General features: G+C 45.9%; 1 protein-coding gene across 6 annotated transcripts in view; it reads right to left on the bottom strand.

Moving 5' to 3' along the window:
- The window catches only part of ppfia1 (PTPRF interacting protein alpha 1), a 100,093-nt gene that overhangs the window by 27,259 nt on the left and 52,752 nt on the right, over positions 1-20,082 (bottom strand). For 4 of the 6 annotated variants that reach the window (XM_079873336.1, XM_079873337.1, XM_079873334.1 and 1 more), the window contains exons 16-20: positions 16,407-16,578; positions 14,150-14,179; positions 12,792-12,916; positions 8,951-9,111; positions 6,501-6,594 (exon numbers count right to left, since the gene is read on the bottom strand). In XM_079873336.1, the coding sequence (XP_079729462.1) occupies positions 6,501-6,594; positions 8,951-9,111; positions 12,792-12,916; positions 14,150-14,179; positions 16,407-16,578 (582 nt within the window). The remainder of the gene's footprint in view (positions 1-6,500; positions 6,595-8,950; positions 9,112-12,791; positions 12,917-14,149; positions 14,180-16,406; positions 16,579-20,082) is intronic. The other 2 variants (XM_079873338.1, XM_079873339.1) reach the window with 1 other exon arrangement.

Here is a 20,082-nt window from a genome sequence, read left to right on the forward strand (position 1 = left end):
AACTCCACTCCAACTCAACCTCCAACTCCAACTCAACCCCAACCCCAACTCAACCCCAACTCAACCCCAACTCAACTCAACTCAACTCAACTCAACTCAACTCAACTCAACTCAACTCCAACTCAACCCCAACTCAACCCCAACTTCAACTCAACCCCAACTCCAACTCAACTCCAACTCAACCCCAACTCCAACTCAACCCCAACTCAACCCCAACTCCAACTCCAACTCAACCCCAACTCCAACTCCAACCCAACCCCAACTCAACTCCAACTCAACCCCAAATCAACCCCAACTCCAACTCAACCCCAACTCAACTCCAACTCAACCCCAAATCAACCCCAACTCCAACTCAAACTCAACTCCAACTCCAACTCCAACCCCAACTCCAACTCCAACTCCAACTCCGCTCAACTCCAACTCCGCTCAACTCCAACTCAACTCCAACTCCAACTCAACCTCCAACTTCAACTTCAACTCCAACTTCAACTCCAACTTCAACTCCAACTTCAACTCCAACTTCAACTCCAACTTCAACTCCAACTTCAACTCCAACTTCAACTCCAACTTCAACTCCAACTTCAACTCCAACTTCAACTCCAACTTCAACTCCAACTTCAACTCCAACTTCAACTCCAACTTCAACTCCAACTTCAACTCCAACTTCAACTCCAACTTCAACTCCAACTTCAACTCCAACTCCAACTCCAACTCAACCCCAACTCAACCCCAACTCAACTCCAACTCAACCCCAAATCAACCCCAACTCCAACTCCAACTCAACCCCAACTCAACTCCAACTCAACCCCAAATCAACCCCAACTCCAACTCAAACTCAACCTCAACTCCAACTCCAACTCCAACTCCAACCCCAACTCCAACTCCAACTCCAACTCCAACTCCGCTCAACTCCAACTCCGCTCAACTCCAACTCAACTCCAACTCAACCTCCAACTTCAACTTCAACTCCAACTTCAACTCCAACTTCAACTCCAACTTCAACTCCAACTTCAACTCCAACTTCAACTCCAACTCCAACTCCAACTCCAACTCCAACTCCAACTCAACCTCCAACTCAACCTCCAACTCAACTCCAACTCAACTCCAAAGCAACCTCCAACTCCACTCCAACTCAACCTCCAACTCCAACTCAACCCCAACCCCAACTCAACCCCAACTCAACCCCAACTCCAACTCAACTCCAACTCAACTCCAACTCAACTCAACTCAACTCAACTCAACTCCAACTCCAACTCAACCCCAACTCAACCCCAACTCAACCCCAACTCCAACTCAACCCCAACTCCAACTCAACTCCAACTCAACCCCAACTCCAACTCAACCCCAACTCCAACTCAACCCCAACTCCAACTCCAACTCAACCCCAAATCAACCCCAACTCCAACTCAACCTCAACTCAACCTCAACTCCAACTCAACTCCAACTCAACTCCAACTCAACTCCAACTCAACTCCAACTCAACTCCAACTCAACTCAACTCCAACTCAACCCCAACTCAAACTCAAACTCCAACTCAACTTCAACTCCGCTCAACTTCAACTCCAACTCCGCTCAACTCCAACTCCGCTCAACTCCAACTCCGCTCAACTCCAACTCCGCTCAACTCCAACTCCGCTCAACTCCAACTCCAACTTCAACTCCAACTTCAACTTCAACTCCAACTTCAACTCCAACTTCAACTCCAACTTCAACTCCAACTTCAACTCCAACTTCAACTCCAACTTCAACTCCAACTTCAACTCCAACTTCAACTTCAACTCCAACTCCAACTCCAACTCCAACTCCAACTTCAACTCCAACTTCAACTCCAACTCCAACTCAACTCCAACTCAACCCCCAACTCCAACTTCAACTCCAACTTCAACTCCAACTCCAACTTCAACTCCAACTTCAACTTCAACTCCAACTTCAACTCAACCTCCAACTCAACCTCCAACTCAACCTCCAACTCAACTCAACTAAACCTCAACTAAACCTCAACTCCAAAGCAACCTCCAACTCAACCTCCAACTCAACTCCAACTCAACCTCCAACTCAACCTCCAACTCAACCTCCAACTCAACCTCCAACTCAACCTCCAACTCAACCTCCAACTCAACCTCCAACTCAACTCAACTAAACCTCAACTCCAAAGCAACCTCCAACTCAACCTCCAACTCAACCTCCAACTCAACCTCCAACTCAACCTCCAACTCAACCTCCAACTCAACCTCCAACTCAACCTCCAACTCAACCTCCAACTCAACCTCCAACTCAACCTCCAACTCAACCTCCAACTCAACCTCCAACTCCAACTCAACCTCAACTCCAACTCCAACTCAACCTCAACTCCACCTCAACTCCAACTCAACTCCAACTCAACCCCAACTCAACCCCAACTCAACCCCAACTCCAACTCAACTCCAACTCAACCTCCACCTCACCCTCAACCTCCAACTCAACTCAAACTCAACCCCAACTCAACCTCCAACTCAACCTCCAACTCAACCTCCAACTCAACCTCCAACTCAACCTCCAACTCAACCTCCAACTCAACCTCCAACTCAACCTCCAACTCAACCTCCAACTCAACCTCCAACTCAACCTCAACTCCAACTCAACTCCAACTCAACCTCAACTCCAACTCAACCTCAACTCCAACTCAACCTCAACTCCAACTCAACTCCAACTCAACCTCAACTCCAACTCAACCTCAACTCCAACTCAACCTCAACTCCAACTCCAACTCAACCTCAACTCCACCTCAACTCCAACTCAACTCCAACTCAACCCCAACTCAACCCCAACTCCAACTCAACTCCAACTCAACCTCCACCTCACCCTCAACCTCCAACTCAACTCAAACTCAACCCCAACTCAACCTCAACTCAAACTTCAACTCACCCTCAACCTCCAACTCCAACTCCAACTCAACCTCAACTCAACCTCCAACTCAACTCCAACTCAACTCCAACCTTCGACTCAAACTGAACTCAAACTCAACTCAACTCAACCTCAACCCTAACTCCAACTCAACTCCAACTCAACCTCCACCTCACCCTCAACCTCCAACTCAACTCAAACTCAACCCCAACTCAACCTCAACTCAAACTTCAACTCACCCTCAACCTCCAACTCCAACTCCAACTCAACCTCAACTCAACCTCCAACTCAACTCCAACTCAACTCCAACCTTCGACTCAAACTGAACTCAAACTCAACTCAACTCAACTCAAACTCCAACTCAACCTCCAACTCAACTCCAACTCAACTCCAACTCAACTCCAACTCAACTCCAACTCAACTCCAACTCAACTCCAACTCCAACTCCAACTCCAACTCAACTCAACTCAACTCCAACTCAACTCCAACTCAACTCCAACTCAACTCCAACTCAACTCCAACTCAACTCCAACTCAACTCCAACTCAACTCCAACTTCAACTCCAACTTCAACTCCAACTTCAACTCCAACTTCAACTCCAACTTCAACTCCAACTTCAACTCCAACTTCAACTCCAACTTCAACTCCAACTTCAACTCCAACTTCAACTCCAACTTCAACTCCAACTTCAACTCCAACTTCAACTCCAACTTCAACTCCAACTTCAACTCCAACTTCAACTCCAACTTCAACTCCAACTTCAACTCCAACTTCAACTCCAACTTCAACTCCAACTTCAACTCCAACTTCAACTCCAACTTCAACTCCAACTTCAACTCCAACTTCAACTCAACTCCAACTCCAACTCAACTCCAACTCAACTCCAACTCAACTCCAACTCAACTCCAACTCAACTCCAACTTCAACTCAACTCCAACTCCAACTCAACTCCAACTCAACTCCAACTCAACTCCAACTCAACTCCAACTCAACTCCAACTCAACTCCAACTCAACTCCAACTCAACTCCAACTCAACTCCAACTCAACTCCAACTCAACTCCAACTCAACCTCAAACAGGCTTTAAAGTCCCAATGAAATCAAAATGAACAGTTCTTGTTTTTATGGAATATTGCAGTGTTTATTCTAAATGATTTATTGGTGCACATCATTGTTTTAGTAATCTTGAATCAGAATAACAGCAGCATTTCTTCTCTTCTCTGATGACGAGGGCAGGGCAACCTGTCACTCACATGAGTTCAGCCAATAGCAAACCACAACCATCCCCACAGACACAATCAAGCCCCGCCCACATTAGTAGCACCCATGGTGTATTAAGAGAACGGTAGCACCAGGGTAGCACACAGTAAACACGAGTTTGTTGTATCGCTTTTTGCTGGGGTGACTTGCACGTTCCGCGTGCTTGCACAGTGATTGGTTCGCTGTGCCGCAGCTCACCGCGCTCACAGCCAACATTCACTGGCATCCTATAGCTAAAAATGGGCGACGAAGAGGATCCGCCGCAAAAACAAAAAAACAAAAAAACAAACAAAAAACAATCGTACCAAAAAGAAAGTCAAAATCAGCTATTTGGGACTATTTCGTCAACAAAAAGGAGGATGTTGACCAAAAAGAGGTACTTTGCTGGAGTGTTACAAAGTTGTGGATGGTTGTCTTTTTTAAAAAGTATTTTATTTTTCGTGTTCGCATTTATGAGAAAAAAACAATGTTACATGACAGTTCTCCATTACGGACGCGACCGTTATGAAAGCGGCACTAAAAGACTGCTTTAAAACTTTCACAGAGACCTCAAACAGAAAGCACAAAGCCTTTCTTTAAAGCAAATTTCGTTTTGTATTAATTGTATCTTAATTTTAATCAGTGTTTCATTATCCAATTTCCTGGATTTAATAAATAAAAAGTAAATATAGCAGACATAATTACGACACGGAGGCGCCAGCGCCTGAATCCATGAACCGAAACTCAGCGTATAAGGTAGCCTACTCGCCTCACGCACCTAAAAAATATATATAAATATATCTATTATCTACAGAAATCTCTACTTTTAAACAGAACCATTCAAAACAAAATAAAACTATGTAATCCGTATGAAAAGAGCATTTCTCTCCCACGCAATCACTACTGCGAAGATGAAGATCGTCAACTTCATCTTTACAGAAAACACTTGTTTATTAATAAACAATTAAAATGTCTCATTGTAATATTTTACATATTCATAATCATTACTTTTGCTGGTTCTTTGTGACAGCTTTTAAGTGTCGTTTACATGAACGCGTCACTGCATCAGCACCGAAAACATAGAGACACAGAGAGAGAGAGTGAGAATAAGATTTTTTGACAGAAATATTTTTTTCGAATTCTGACAGAAATATGTTCTAATTTTGGAATAAAATATTAAGTGGCCTTTTTGTCACTTGTAATGAAGCTTGCTTAGTGAAATTATTAATATCATGGAATGGTAGGCTAATTATTGACTTTAGCTTGGATTGATGGCACGCAATATCGCAATATATATTGTTGGGAAAAAAATATCGCAATGTAATTTTTTTTCCAATATCGTGCCGCCCTAATGCTGACTATTTTTTTGTGAGACACTTTCTTCAAATTCTCCCCTGCATAATAGAGATTTAGTCTTTTGTACAGCACATCGGGCAATCGCTGTTGTATTAAATCCTGCTTTATAAAGAAAGATATTTCTTTATCACTAAATAAATCAATGCATAAATCTAGGAGTTAACCAATACAGTTATGAAACCTTCACCATGTGGTTATCATCTCAACTCAAACCATGTGTAATGTTGTAAAGGTCAGAAGGTTAGTAGAGCTGAAGCGCATCACAGCAAGCATGAGACGTGCAGGTGGTTTTCATGCTCCACACACACACACACACACACACACACACACACACACGTGACGGTCTGCGGACACTTACCCTGTGTTTGGGCTATGAGTGACACATGAAAGAGTGTGTGAGGAGAGAGGAGGGAAAACAACCAGAATGAGCCACTGCAAGACTGATGGGCAATGAGACATGAATCATAATGACACCAACACACTCGAACTACTGCGATGCCTTAAATCATGAAGACCCCGATATACTTCAGCATAATCAAAAAACAAACTGATGATTTCAAACATGTTTAATACTGTAAACGTGACGTCACATGACTGGAGATCTGAATCTCAGAGCTCATCATCACTATGATCAGATGCTTTCTGAACCGCTGTTTTCTCCCTGTTGTGTTTATTTTGTTATATTTGTTATCCGTTCGTTTGCTAAGGAAAAAGCACTGAGTATACCGGGGCCTCAACACTTCACATTCACTGGTGAGCAAAAAGAAAGCGGTGTGGCTGTGAGTGAACATGATGGCAGGTCAGTGGTGTCGAGTGAAGATGATGAAGCACACACTAAAGCATCAGAGAGTTTCTGCAGGCACTTCTCTATTAGGCTTGCTACGATAGTGTTGTCACAAGTCGATTAACCGGTGGGAGAATATTATCACCGTCACATCTCTATTCTCTATGTTTAAGCAGTTTTCCCTTCAGAAACTATTGAATATGAATATTATATATGAATGCTATTGACGTGTCACTCACTTCTTCTGCAGTTTTCTGCTCTTCTCTGCAGGGCCGCCCAGTTTGCCGAGTGTCATGGCGTCCGGTGAGCCGCTCCCTTCAGGTGTTCCTGCCGCTGATCCACACACACACACACACACACACACAGACAGAACTCGTAACATTCTCATGAGTTTTGGTGTGTTTTCTCACATCACGACCCAGAAGGATCCAGTGTTGATGAGTGAGTGTGATGTGATTTCTGACTGACTCTGTATGTGGTTTCCGTGATTCGATCACAGAACATATTACACCCGTTTACGCCTGTATTTAGTGATGATCACTAAACACGCATGTGAACGCTATTATATATAATGCTGAATATAATGTATGATAATTCTCATTTACATTTATGCATTTTTCAGACGCTTTTATGCAAAGCAACTTGTATTGTATTCAAGGTATTCACATTTTTATCAGTTCTCGCTTTCCCTGGGAATCGATCCCATGATCCTTGCTAGTGTCACGCTCTACAGTTTGAGCCAGAGGATTTATAATTCATTTAAATGAGAATCAGTTGCATTGCAGTGATGACAATATGGGGCGATATGAGCAGTGTGTGACGCGGATGAGGAGTGTGTGATGCGGATGAGGAGCGTGTGACGCGGATGAGGAGCGTGTGACGCGGATGAGCAGCGTGTGACGCGCATGAGCAGTGTGTGACGCGGATGAGAAGTGTGTGACGCGGATGAGGAGTGTGTGATGCGGATGAGGAGTGTGTGACCTGGATGAGGAGTGTGTGACGCGGATGAGGAGTGTGTGACGCGGATGAGGAGTGTGTGACGCGGATGAGGAGTGTGTGACGTGGATGAGGAGTGTGTGACGCGGATGAGGAGTGTGTGACGCGGATGAGGAGTGTGTGACGCGGATGAGGAGTGTGTGACGTGGATGAGGAGTGTGTGACGCGGATGAGGAGTGTGTGACGCGGATGAGGAGTGTGTGACGTGGATGAGGAGTGTGAGACGTGGATGAGGAGTGTGAGACGCGGATGAGCAGTGTGTGACGCGGATGAGGAGTGTGTGACGCGGATGAGGAGTGTGTGACGCGGATGAGGACTGTGTGACGCGGATGAGGACTGTGTGACGCGGATGAGCAGTGTGACGCGGATGAGGAGTGTGTGACGTGGATGAGGAGTGTGTGACGTGGATGAGGAGTGTGTGACGTGGATGAGGAGTGTGAGACGTGGATGAGGAGTGTGTGACGTGGATGAGGAGTGTGAGACGTGGATGAGGAGTGTGAGACGCGGATGAGCAGTGTGTGACGCGGATGAGGACTGTGTGACGCGGATGAGCAGTGTGACGCGGATGAGGAGTGTGTGACGTGGATGAGGAGTGTGAGACGTGGATGAGGAGTGTGAGACGCGGATGAGCAGTGTGTGACGCGGATGAGGAGTGTGTGACGCGGATGAGGAGTGTGTGACGCGGATGAGGACTGTGTGACGCGGATGAGGACTGTGTGACGCGGATGAGGACTGTGTGACGCGGATGAGCAGTGTGACGCGGATGAGGAGTGTGTGACGCGGATGAGGAGTGTGTGACGCGGATGAGGACTGTGTGACGCGGATGAGGACTGTGTGACGCGGATGAGCAGTGTGACGTGGATGAGGAGTGTGACGCGGATGAGGAGTGTGTGACGCGGATGAGGAGTGTGTGACGCGGATGAGGAGTGTGTGACGCGGATGAGGAGTGTGACGCGGATGAGGAGTGTGTGACGCGGATGAGGAGTGTGTGACGCGGATGAGCAGTGTGTGACGCGGATGAGGAGTGTGTGGCGCGGATGAGCAGTGTGACGCGGATGAGCAGTGTGTGACGCGGATGAGGACTGTGTGACGCGGATGAGGACTGTGTGACGCGGATGAGCAGTGTGACGAGGAGTGTGACGTGGATGAGGAGTGTGACGCGGATGAGGAGTGTGTGATGAGGAGTGTGTGACGCGGATGAGGAGTGTGTGACGCGGATGAGGAGTGTGTGACGCGGATGAGGAGTGTGTGACGCGGATAAGGAGTGTGTGATGCGGATGAGGAGTGTGTGACGCGGATAAGGAGTGTGTGACGCGGATAAGGAGTGTGTGACGCAGATGAGGAGTGTGATGCGGATGAGGAGTGTGTGACGCGGATAAGGAGTGTGTGACGCAGATGAGGAGTGTGACGCGGATGAGGAGTGTGTGACGCGGATAAGGAGTGTGTGACGCGGATGAGGAGTGTGTGACGCGGATAAGGAGTGTGTGACGCGGATGAGGAGTGTGTGACGCGGATGAGGAGTGTGTGACGCGGATGAGGAGTGTGTGACGCAGATGAGGAGTGTGATGCGGATGAGGAGTGTGTGACGCGGATAAGGAGTGTGTGACGCGGATAAGAAGTGTGTGACGCGGATGAGGAGTGTGTGACGCGGATGAGGAGTGTGTGACGCGGATGAGGAGTGTGTGATACACACCTGGCACAGGAGACTCTTTCCCCACAGGACCGGCTCGACTCTTCTCCTTCTTGGCGAACAGACGGCCAATAGAGACCTTGATGCTCTTCTTCTTGGTGGCCTTGTTGAGTGAGTCCTGACTGCTGTTACTGCTGCTGGGGTTACTGTCCTGCAGGCCAGCGCTGCACACACACACACACACACACACACACACACGTCACCGCTCTGACCCTGCACTAACACTCGCAGTGTGCCTGGTTCAGATTACACAATTGTTTTGTCTGTTACGATAGTCACTGTGTCAGATTCCGCGATTTTGACTCCTAAAATGTCGTGGACAAGACACATGTCAGACTACACATTGCTTTCCGACCAGTCATCGCGTGCCGTCTCTCACACACACACACATTCACTCGCACACATACATACACACACACACACACTCTAGCTCTCTCACTCACTCAAACACACTCACTCATATAAACACTCACTCACTCACTCACATAAACACTCACTCACTCACATTAACATTCACTCACTCACTCACTCACTCACATAAACACTCACTCACTCACATAAACACTCACACATTCACTCACTCACATAAACACTCACTCACTCACATAAACACTCATTCACATAAACACTCACTCACTCACATAAACACTCACTCACTCACATAAACACTCACTCACTCACATAAACACTCACTCACTCACATAAACACTCACTCACTCACTCACATAAACATTTACTCACTCTGTTATGCCTGTGCTTCTCTTGGATGCTCTGAAAACGGACGTTAGAAACGTGACGCTAGTCAGCAGTTAACTTTAGCATACCGTTAGCTAGTAGCTGGATTAAACATTGTTAAAATGCTGGCCAAACAGTGTAATGTGTGACTGTATTTCACTGTAGACTAGGGGTGGAACGGTACATGTATTCGTATTGAACCGAAACGGTACGGGCGTCACGGTTCGGTGTATAAATTTACACGGAGAATACATGGTATAAAAATAAATAAAACTCGCGTGCAAATTAATTCATGTAATGCGGAACTACTGTTAGATACGCGGGTTCTTTGGGGACACCTAATCTGTAGCTCCGCCTTAGCTCTGAAGCAGGCTGCGATGTAAAGATTGCAATGCTGGAATATGGTGTGTGTGTGTGTGGGAGAGGGAGAGAGGGGCGCGGGCGCGATCGAAAAGTCGCGTGTGTTTAAAGTAGCAAAGTGTTTACTTATATTTGTGTGTGTGTGTGTGTGTGTGTGTGTGTGAGGCGCAGATGCGATCGAACAGTGGAAACATAAAAACATACACCGTCATTTTGTTTATACAAGACATCATTCAAACTGCAAAGTGTTTAAGTTACTGTTAATTAAAATTTTAAAGTCCCTGTAAAGGCAATTCAAAAAAAAAGTTCTAAACACATTATAAATGTTAGAAATGTATTGCTAAATCATATTACAAAGACTGTGCACTGTGAAGTACTGAATTGTGGAGTTAGACCATTAAACAGTTTTTCACCGTTGCTGTGTTCCGGATTTTTTGGGCGGGGCTAAAACGGGGGCTCGATGACGCACTGAGGCCCCCTGAGCTATTGGACACGCCCCTACTTGATGACGCACTGGAGCCCCATTCACATCAGTTTGCAACTCAATCGCGAGTTACTGTCAGTACTATTATTTACTACATCCTACAGTTTGCTAGCTAGCTATGCCTTCGTCACGGAAATGCGTATTACCTGGATGCGATCACGTACAAAACAGATCGGTGTCCTTATTTAAATTTCCGAAAAACTATCATATCAACAAGAGGTGGATTAATTTTGTGAAGAGCCACCTTGATGGAGAGCTGAGGATCACCGCCAAAACCCGCCTCTGTAGTGATCATTTTACATGGGATAGTTTTATAAACTTTCGTCGGAGACAACTGGGATTCATTCACTGATAATCCGCTGTTACTGGTGAATGTGGCCGAACCGACTGTCTCCCGCCTCGACCTTCATCCTCCCGTCGCGCGACAACTGGTGCCATCGTCGGCAGTGCGTGCCCACCAATGAGTGTAAGTTGCCTTGTGTGCTTATGTTATAATTATAGTAGGTAGTCCAGGCTCGAACATGTATGGCTTTGTAAAACAAATTAAGCTGCTAGGAGGAGCATCCGGCTCTAGCGGTGACAGTTGAGTGTTGTTGTGAGTCGACGGCAGCGAGCTTTCCCGCGAGTGGGCGTGGTTTCAGCGCAGCCAGCGGACACGCCCCCAGCGTTTGAGAGCAGAGACTACTGCTCATTTTTTCAAGATTTTGATCGCTTATTTTATGTACTTGCCGGCTTTTTTTATCATTAAAATTTGACTGGGTGGCTAATAACACATTTTTCTGTGGTGTGACAAACTCAGAACACATACTTAATTTTGACTTTACAGGGACTTTAAGGAAAACAAATATATTAATCTGAAATGTAGCAAATTAATTTTCAATTCATTCAGGTACCTATTACCAAACATATCTCAAGGTCTTTTTGTCTTTTTTTACAAGTGCAGATTGGTCAAGTGTTCAATAAATGTTTTTGTTGAGAAATCTTGTCTATCTTAAGTAATTATTTGTGTTACATTTTATCTTTCAAATAGAGGTTAAAAACAAGCACATAATCGGCCAAATATCGGCCAAAATAAATCGGCAGCATTAATCGCCCATCGGCCGACCCGGATTTCAAAAGATCGGCATCGGCCTGAAAAAACCCATATCGGTCGACCTCTAATAAACACTCACTCACTCACATAAACACTCACTCACTCACATAAACACTCACATAAACACTCACATAAAAACTCACTCACATAAACACTCACTCACTCACTCACATAAACACTCACTCACATAAACACTCACTCACTCACTCACATAAACACTCACATAAACACTCACTCACTCACTCACATAAACACTCACTCACTCACATAAACACTCAAACACTCACTCACTCACATAAACACTCACATAAACACTCACTCACATAAACACTCACTCACTCACTCACTCACATAAACACTCACTCACTCACATAAACACTCAAACACTCACTCACTCACATAAACACTCACATAAACACTCACTCACATAAACACTCACTCACTCACTCACATAAACACTCACTCACTCACTCACATAAACACTCACTCACTCACATAAACACTCACTCACTCACTCACATAAACACTCACTCACATAAACACTCACTCACTCACATAAACACTCACATAAACACTCACTCACTCACTCACATAAACACTCACTCACTCACATAAACACTCACTCACTCACTCACATAAACACTCACTCACTCACATAAACACTCACTCACTCACTCACACAAACACTCTCACACTCTCTCACTCACTCACTCACTCACTCACTCACTCACTCACTCACTCACTCACTCACTCACTCACTCACTCACTCACTCACTCACTCACTCACTCACTCACTCACACACTCACACACTCACTCACTCACTCACTCACTCACTCACACACTCACACACTCACTCACTCACTCACACACTCACACACTCACTCACTCACACACTCACTCACACACACACTACGGAATCCGTCATGGAGGACCGAAAAAAAATTAAACATGCTAGTCTTTTTATGGTGATGACGCGAAGCATCGCTGATGCTAGTCGGTTGTCGTCCACTATGACACATTATACGAGACCGATCGAATCCTGCGTCCCAACGCCCGTTGTTGTTTACGAATCCCCACAACACCCTACGTCAAACGGATCGTGCCGAAATTGGGGCTAAAATAAGGTAATCTGTCCCAGGCATTAGCATGAAGACGAGCTAGCGTCACTGACCTGCGCACGTCTCTGATGTCCTCGTGGCTCGAGGTGTGTAGCGATCCCTTATGGAGTCGCATGGAGGACGGCGTGGAAGGAGGAGATGTCTCACATCTGATGGTGGCTTTATCGTCCTGAGCACACTAAACACACACACACACACACACACACACACACTGCATCAGTTAAACACAGACCTAAAACACAATGTCTCAACATTATCATTATCATTTCTGAAGCTCATTTTCAATCTGATGAAATTTATAGTGGGTGGGGGTGTATGTATTCTGTGTTTGCAAAATGTAAATTATAAAACCATGCTTTTTTCCCGGCTAGGCTCCCTATTTAATGACAATTATACAAGGCATCTGTGTGTTTGATATATGAATGAATTAGATGTTACTCTATGGCACTGTTGATCATTCTGTCATCATTTACTCTCTCAAACGTCGATGAACACTCTTGTTGTTTTTTTGGAGCCAAATTGACCTTCAAAACATCTTTTGCGTTGCGTGATGGGCGGTGAATGTCCTGTTCAGCCCTCTGTGAGAGACACAGTCACTCATCATGAGTGTTTAACACTGGAACACTGTCAATGTCAGCTTTAGTGCTAAATCCCTAACTCATCGCGTCCCGTATGCGGTTCTGTGTACTAACAGTAATAAGCAGGGCTGGGTGGTGTGTGTGATCTAAAACATCAGTTCTTGTTTTGAAGGGAAGTGTTTCCACATCATTCCTTTGATGTGAATTTGATCTTTTGTTTTATGTCCATCAAAGGAACATCAAATAAGTTGAAATACTGTAAACATAAAATGCACATCAGATCTTCTACTTTCTCTATTGGTGTCACTCTTAACTACTGTGATGTTCTCATTGTGTTGTACCAAAGTGTAAACTGAATGTTCAAATAAAGCATAAAAGAAAGAGAGAGTGTGGGGCGGGGCTTCATGCGATGCGTCTCTGCTGATTGGATGGATCTGAATGAGACATTGCAGTGGATTGTAAGAAAGGGGCGGAGCTAAAGCTGATCCAATGATTGGAGAAGCCCTGCACACATCATCAGAGAAGACTGTCGTTACCAGTTTAAAAATAGATAAAATAAACATGCCTGGATGATTCGTTCCCAATAATAATGACTATAAACTGTAACCTGCATTTTGTAAATAGACAGGGTTAATTTGATGAGGAGTTTGGTCATAGCGCCCAGTCCTGCTTATCAGTGTGTGTCACGAGGATATCAATATATGTGCGGTGTTTGTCTGCTAATACTGTGAGGATCTGCACACGTGTGTGTGTGTGTGGTGTGTGTGAGCTCTACACGTGTGCATGTTCACATGTCCAGAACCGGTTACACACGCGCAGGTTCTCTAAATTACCTTCCTACGATGCTTCCGCAAATCGCTAGGCTGTTGAAGCGCAAGCAAGTGGAGAAAGAGAAGAAACAGGCAGTTAGCAGCGTTTCAGATTAAAGCACAGAAGCTGGTGAGAAAACATCTACAGACACACACACACACACACACACGAGAAAAGCAGGAGGCATCAACGTCAGAGCTGAGGAGAGACAGGTGAACACACACACACACACACACACACACAGCCGTATGTCAGAAACACTGGCATTTCTGATGTCATTTCAAACGTAAAGATCGTTAGCTTGAGCGAGACCTTTGGATAAGTGTAAATGGGTGTGGGTTAGGGTTAGGGTTAGGAGCGTGATGAGTGTGTTGTGGACTGGCACAGCTTCTGCGCTCGACTCGTTACGGCACAGGCGTTCAGCACTCATGCACACGTTTATTCATGGCCAGTCAGACTCTCAGCTTTTAGGCCGGTCAGCCGATTACAACAAATAAAGTTTGCCGGTAAAGTGACTGGTCTGGACTGTAAAATCATCTTCCGATCGCTCACTTCCAGTTTCAGGAACTCGGCAGCACATCCTGAACACATATAACTGGAGACTAGCCGTTTCATTTAAAATCAGAGGTACATCACGAGTCTCAGTGCAAGTGCTTCATTAACAATCCTCAAACACCCGAACGCTGCAGTCGAGCCAGACGGGATCAAGCTAAAGCTGCTATTATGAGCGCGAGTCATCTACTCTTGGCTTGTTGACATGCGCTGCTTATGAAGTTCTGCGATTTAGCATTTGATGACATTGTGGGTTTGTGTACGCCACTGAACGCTGCAGTAAAATGAGGAAATCCTCAAGCGCTGTGTGTCTATAGTCATTGTTTTGTACCTTTTATAGTTGTTTTTGAATATCTTTATATGTGAATTTGTTTTCCCATTATTTCTTTGTATGCTTGTGAAGCGCTTTGAGTTGCATTCCATGTATGAAAAGTGCTATACAAATAAATGTTTATTAATATTATTGTTATTTGTCGTTTAGTGCTGAAGGTCTAAACACTGAGACATGGAGGCGAGCGCTGCTATCGTGACGGCTCATGTTGCGCAGAGTAAACAGTGCTTAGGCTTTATCTTCTCCAGGTCTAATCGCTCATTTCCCCGAGGAGGAACCGGCAGGAAGAGCTCCAGTAAACTTCCTCTAGAACACACGCATTAACAGCAGGAACACGGAAAACATTGGATTTCAAAAAACACCATTTAGTATGTTTTTTTTAAGCCGTTTGGTTTATGAGGACACAGGAGATGTCCTCATAAACCAGCTTTACGTTGTAATACCCATGTTATTATACACATTTGTGTCCTCATAAACTACACACACACACACACACACACACTCACTCACCAGGGTCATGACCCCCATGCGGTCGAGACGGCGACACACACACACACACACACACACACACACACACACACACACTCACTCACTCACCAGGGTCATGACCCCCATGCGGTCGAGACGGCGACACACACACACACACACTCACTCACTCACCACGGTCATGACCCCCATGCAGTCGAGACGGCGACACACACACACACACACTCACCAGGGTCATGACCCCCATGCGGTCGAGACGGCGACACACACACACACACACACACACACACTCACTCACTCACTCACTCACTCACCAGGGTCATGACCCCCATGCGGTCGAGACGGCGACACACACACACACACACACACACACACACACACACACACACACTCACTCACTCACCAGGGTCATGACCCCCATGCGGTCGAGATGGCGACACACACACAAACACACACAAACACACACACACACACACACTCACTCACTCGCCAGGGTCATGACCCCCATGCGGTCGAGACGGCGACACACACACACACACACACACACACACACACACACACACACACACACTCACTCACTCACCAGGGTCATGACCCCCATGCGGTCCAGATGGCGACACACACACACACACACACACACACACACACACACTCACTCACTCACTCACTCACCAGGGTCATGACCCCCATGCGGTCGAGATGGCGACACACACACACACAGACACACACACACACACACACACACACACACTCACTCACCAGGGTCATGACCCCCATGCGGTCGAGATGGCGACACACACAGACACACACACACACACACACACACACTCACTCACCAGGGTCATGACCCCCATGCGGTCGAGATGGCGACACACACACACACAGACACACACACACACACACTCACTCACCAGGGTCATGACCCCCATGCGGTCGAGCTCTCGGCGGGGTGTGTTGTGTCCGGATCCGGGCGGAGACTCGCTGAGGAAGGACCGGAAGCGGCCCAGATCCTCTCCACTGCCCACTCGACTCTCGATCTGCTCGGCTCTCAGCGTCGTGTTCTCCTTCTCCTCCTGGATCATCCTGTCAGGACACACACACACACACACACAGGGTCAGAGCGCAACAATGCACATGACAAGGAAATTAATCAAACTTACAAAGACCAAAGAAACCATTCAATCCAGGCATGTCAATTTGTTCTTAAAGGTGTTCTACACATTATGCCTTTTCAGCAGATGTAATATAAATCTCTGGCGTCTCCAGAATGTGTGTCTGAAATCTCGGCTCAAAATACCAGATCATTTATTAGAGCTTGTCAAATTTGCCCCTTTTTGGGTGAGAGCAAAAACACGCCGTTTTTGTGTGTGTCCCTTTAAATGCAAATGAGCTTTAGCCCCGCCTCCGTTCAGAAGAGGGCGGAGCCTTCACACGAGCTTCAGAAACTCCGGCAATAACAGAACAGGCCAATCTCCCTCATCCAGAATCCCAGAATAACCAGTAGCGAGTGCAGCCTTACGGAGAGACTCAGGAAGAGTTTAACCATCATAGAGTGAAAGTTTATCATTTGCATGAGTTTTTAAGTCGAGTCAGGCAAGAAGACACACGCTGTTTTCTGTGCGCTCACACACACACACACACACACACACACAGCACGTGAACACAACATTCAGTTCTTTCTCTTTCTTTTGAGCTTTAACGGACATGCGCAAACAAAATTAACTCAAAATGCCCTTCTCGGCGAGTATCCTCGTAAACACAGTCAGTGTGTGTTATGTCCGTGCGTTCGTCTTAAAGTGACAGCAGCCTAATGTACCCGCAGATGTTCGTGATCAAACAACAAAAGAGAAAATGATTTTGTAGCTTTAAAAAAGATCAGTTGTATTAATTATATTAGTTATATTTCATTTATACAGTGAAGACTGTATTTTACACACATGTACCTGAATACTGTTCGATTTACCTGAAACACAAAGCACTGCTTACTTCAGCTGTATCTTTCTTCTATTGTATTTATCTATGCTTGTAATTTGTTTATAATTTTTTATGCAGATTTACTACTCTACAAAATCATCCCAATTACTCTGGATAGATTAATTCTTTACAAATAGAGCTATTCAAATCATCTGGTGAAACTGTTTTTATATCGCAATATATAGCACAGAAAAACAAAATATCGCAATGTAGGTGTTTTCCAATATTGTGCAGCCATTTTTTATTTATTAAATCAACTCCATGCTAATGACTCACAGATGTAAACGTATAATCATCTACTCTACACTATTACTGCCTGGAAGGGGTTAAGTGTTAGCCCACGTGTGTTAGCATGAGTGCTGTACCGTATCTCGTTGTTGATGGAGTGTTAGCATGAGTGCTGTACCGTATCTTGTTGTTGATGGTGTGTTAGCATGAGCGCTGTACCGCATCTCGTTGTTGATGGCCTGTTAGAATGAGCGCTGTACCGTATCTCGTTGTTGATGGCGTGTTAGCATGAGCGCTGTACCGTAACTTGTTGTTGATGGCGTGTTAGCATGAGCGCTGTACCGTATCTCGTTGTTGATGGCCTGTTAGCATGAGCGCTGTACCGTATCTCGTTGTTGATGGAGTGTTAGCATGAGTGCTGTGTACCATATCTCGTTGTTGATGGTGTTAGCATGAGCGCTGTACCGCATCTCGTTGTTGATGGCGTGTTAGCATGAGTGTTGCGTACCGTATCTCGTTGTTGATGGCCTGTTAGCATGAGTGCTGCGTACCGTATCTCGTTGTTGATGGCCTGTTAGCATGAGTGCTGCGTACCGTATCTCGTTGTTGATGGCCTGTTAGCATGAGTGCTGTGTACCGTATCTCGTTGTTGATGGCGTGTTAGCATGAGTGCTGCGTACCGTATCTCGTTGTTGATGGCGTGTTAGCATGAGCGCTGTACCGTAACTTGTTGTTGATGGCGTGTTAGCATGAGCGCTGTACCGTATCTCGTTGTTGATGGCGTGTTAGCATGAGCGCTGCGTACCGTATCTCGTTGTTGATGGAGTGTTAGCATGAGTGCTGCGTACCGTATCTCGTTGTTGATGGCCTGTTAGCATGAGCGCTGTACCGTAACTTGTTGTTGATGGCGTGTTAGCATGAGCGCTGTACCGTATCTCGTTGTTGATGGAGTGTTAGCATGAGTGCTGTGTACCATATCTCGTTGTTGATGGTGTTAGCATGAGCGCTGTACCGCATCTCGTTGTTGATGGCGTGTTAGCATGAGTGATGTACCGTAACTTGTTGTTGATGGCGTGTTAGCATGAGTGATGTGTACCGTATCTCGTTGTTGATGGAGTGTTAGCATGAGCGCTGTACCGTATCTCGTTGTTGATGGAGTGTTAGCATGAGCGCTGTACCGTAACTTCTTGTTGATGGCGTGTTAGCATGAGCGCTGTACCGTATCTTGTTGTTGATGGCGTGTTAGCATGAGCGCTGTACCGTATCTCGTTGTTGATGGTGTTAGCATGAGCGCTGTACCGTATCTCGTTGTTGATGGCGTGTTAGCATGAGTGATGTACCGTAACTTGTTGTTGATCGCGTGTTAGCATGAGTGATGTGTACCGTATCTCGTTGTTGATGGAGTGTTAGCATGAGCGCTGTACCGTATCTCGTTGTTGATGGAGTGTTAGCATGAGCGCTGTACCGTAACTTGTTGTTGATGGCGTGTTAGCATGAGCGCTGTACCGTATCTTGTTGTTGATGGCGTGTTAGCATGAGCGCTGTACCGTATCTCGTTGTTGATGGTGTGTTAGCATGAGCGCTGTACCGTATCTTGTTGTTGATGGCGTGTTAGCATGAGTGCTATGTACCGCACCTCGTTGTTGATGGCGTGTTAGCATGAGCGCTGTACCGTATCTCGTTGTTGATGGCGTGTTAGCATGAGTGCTGTGTACCGTATCTCGTTGTTGATGGCGTGTTAGCATGAGCGCTGTACCGTAACTTGTTGTTGATGGCGTGTTAGCATGAGCGCTGTACCGTATCTCGTTGTTGATGGAGTGTTAGCATGAGTGCTGTGTACCATATCTCGTTGTTGATGGTGTTAGCATGAGCGCTGTACCGCATCTCGTTGTTGATGGCGTGTTAGCATGAGTGATGTACCGTAACTTGTTGTTGATGGCGTGTTAGCATGTGCGTTGTACCGTATCTCGTTGTTGATGGAGTGTTAGCATGAGCGCTGTACCGTATCTCGTTGTTGATGGAGTGTTAGCATGAGCGCTGTACCGTAACTTGTTGTTGATGGCGTGTTAGCATGAGCGCTGTACCATATCTCGTTGTTGATGGAGTGTTAGCATGAGCGCTGTACCGTATCTCGTTGTTGATGGTGTTAGCATGAGTGCTGCGTACCGTATCTCGTTGTTGATGGAGTGTTAGCATGAGTGCTGTGTACCGTATCTCGTTGTTGATGGAGTGTTAGCATGAGCGCTGTACCGTATCTCGTTGTTGATGGCGTGTTAGCATGAGCGCTGAGTACCGTATCTCGTTGTTGATGGAGTGTTAGCATGAGTGCTGTGTACCATATCTCGTTGTTGATGGAGTGTTAGCATGAGCGCTGTACCGTATCTC

Source organism: Squalius cephalus (genome assembly GCF_949319135.1).
Source record: "Squalius cephalus genome assembly, chromosome: 6".
NCBI lineage: Eukaryota > Metazoa > Chordata > Actinopteri > Cypriniformes > Leuciscidae > Squalius > Squalius cephalus.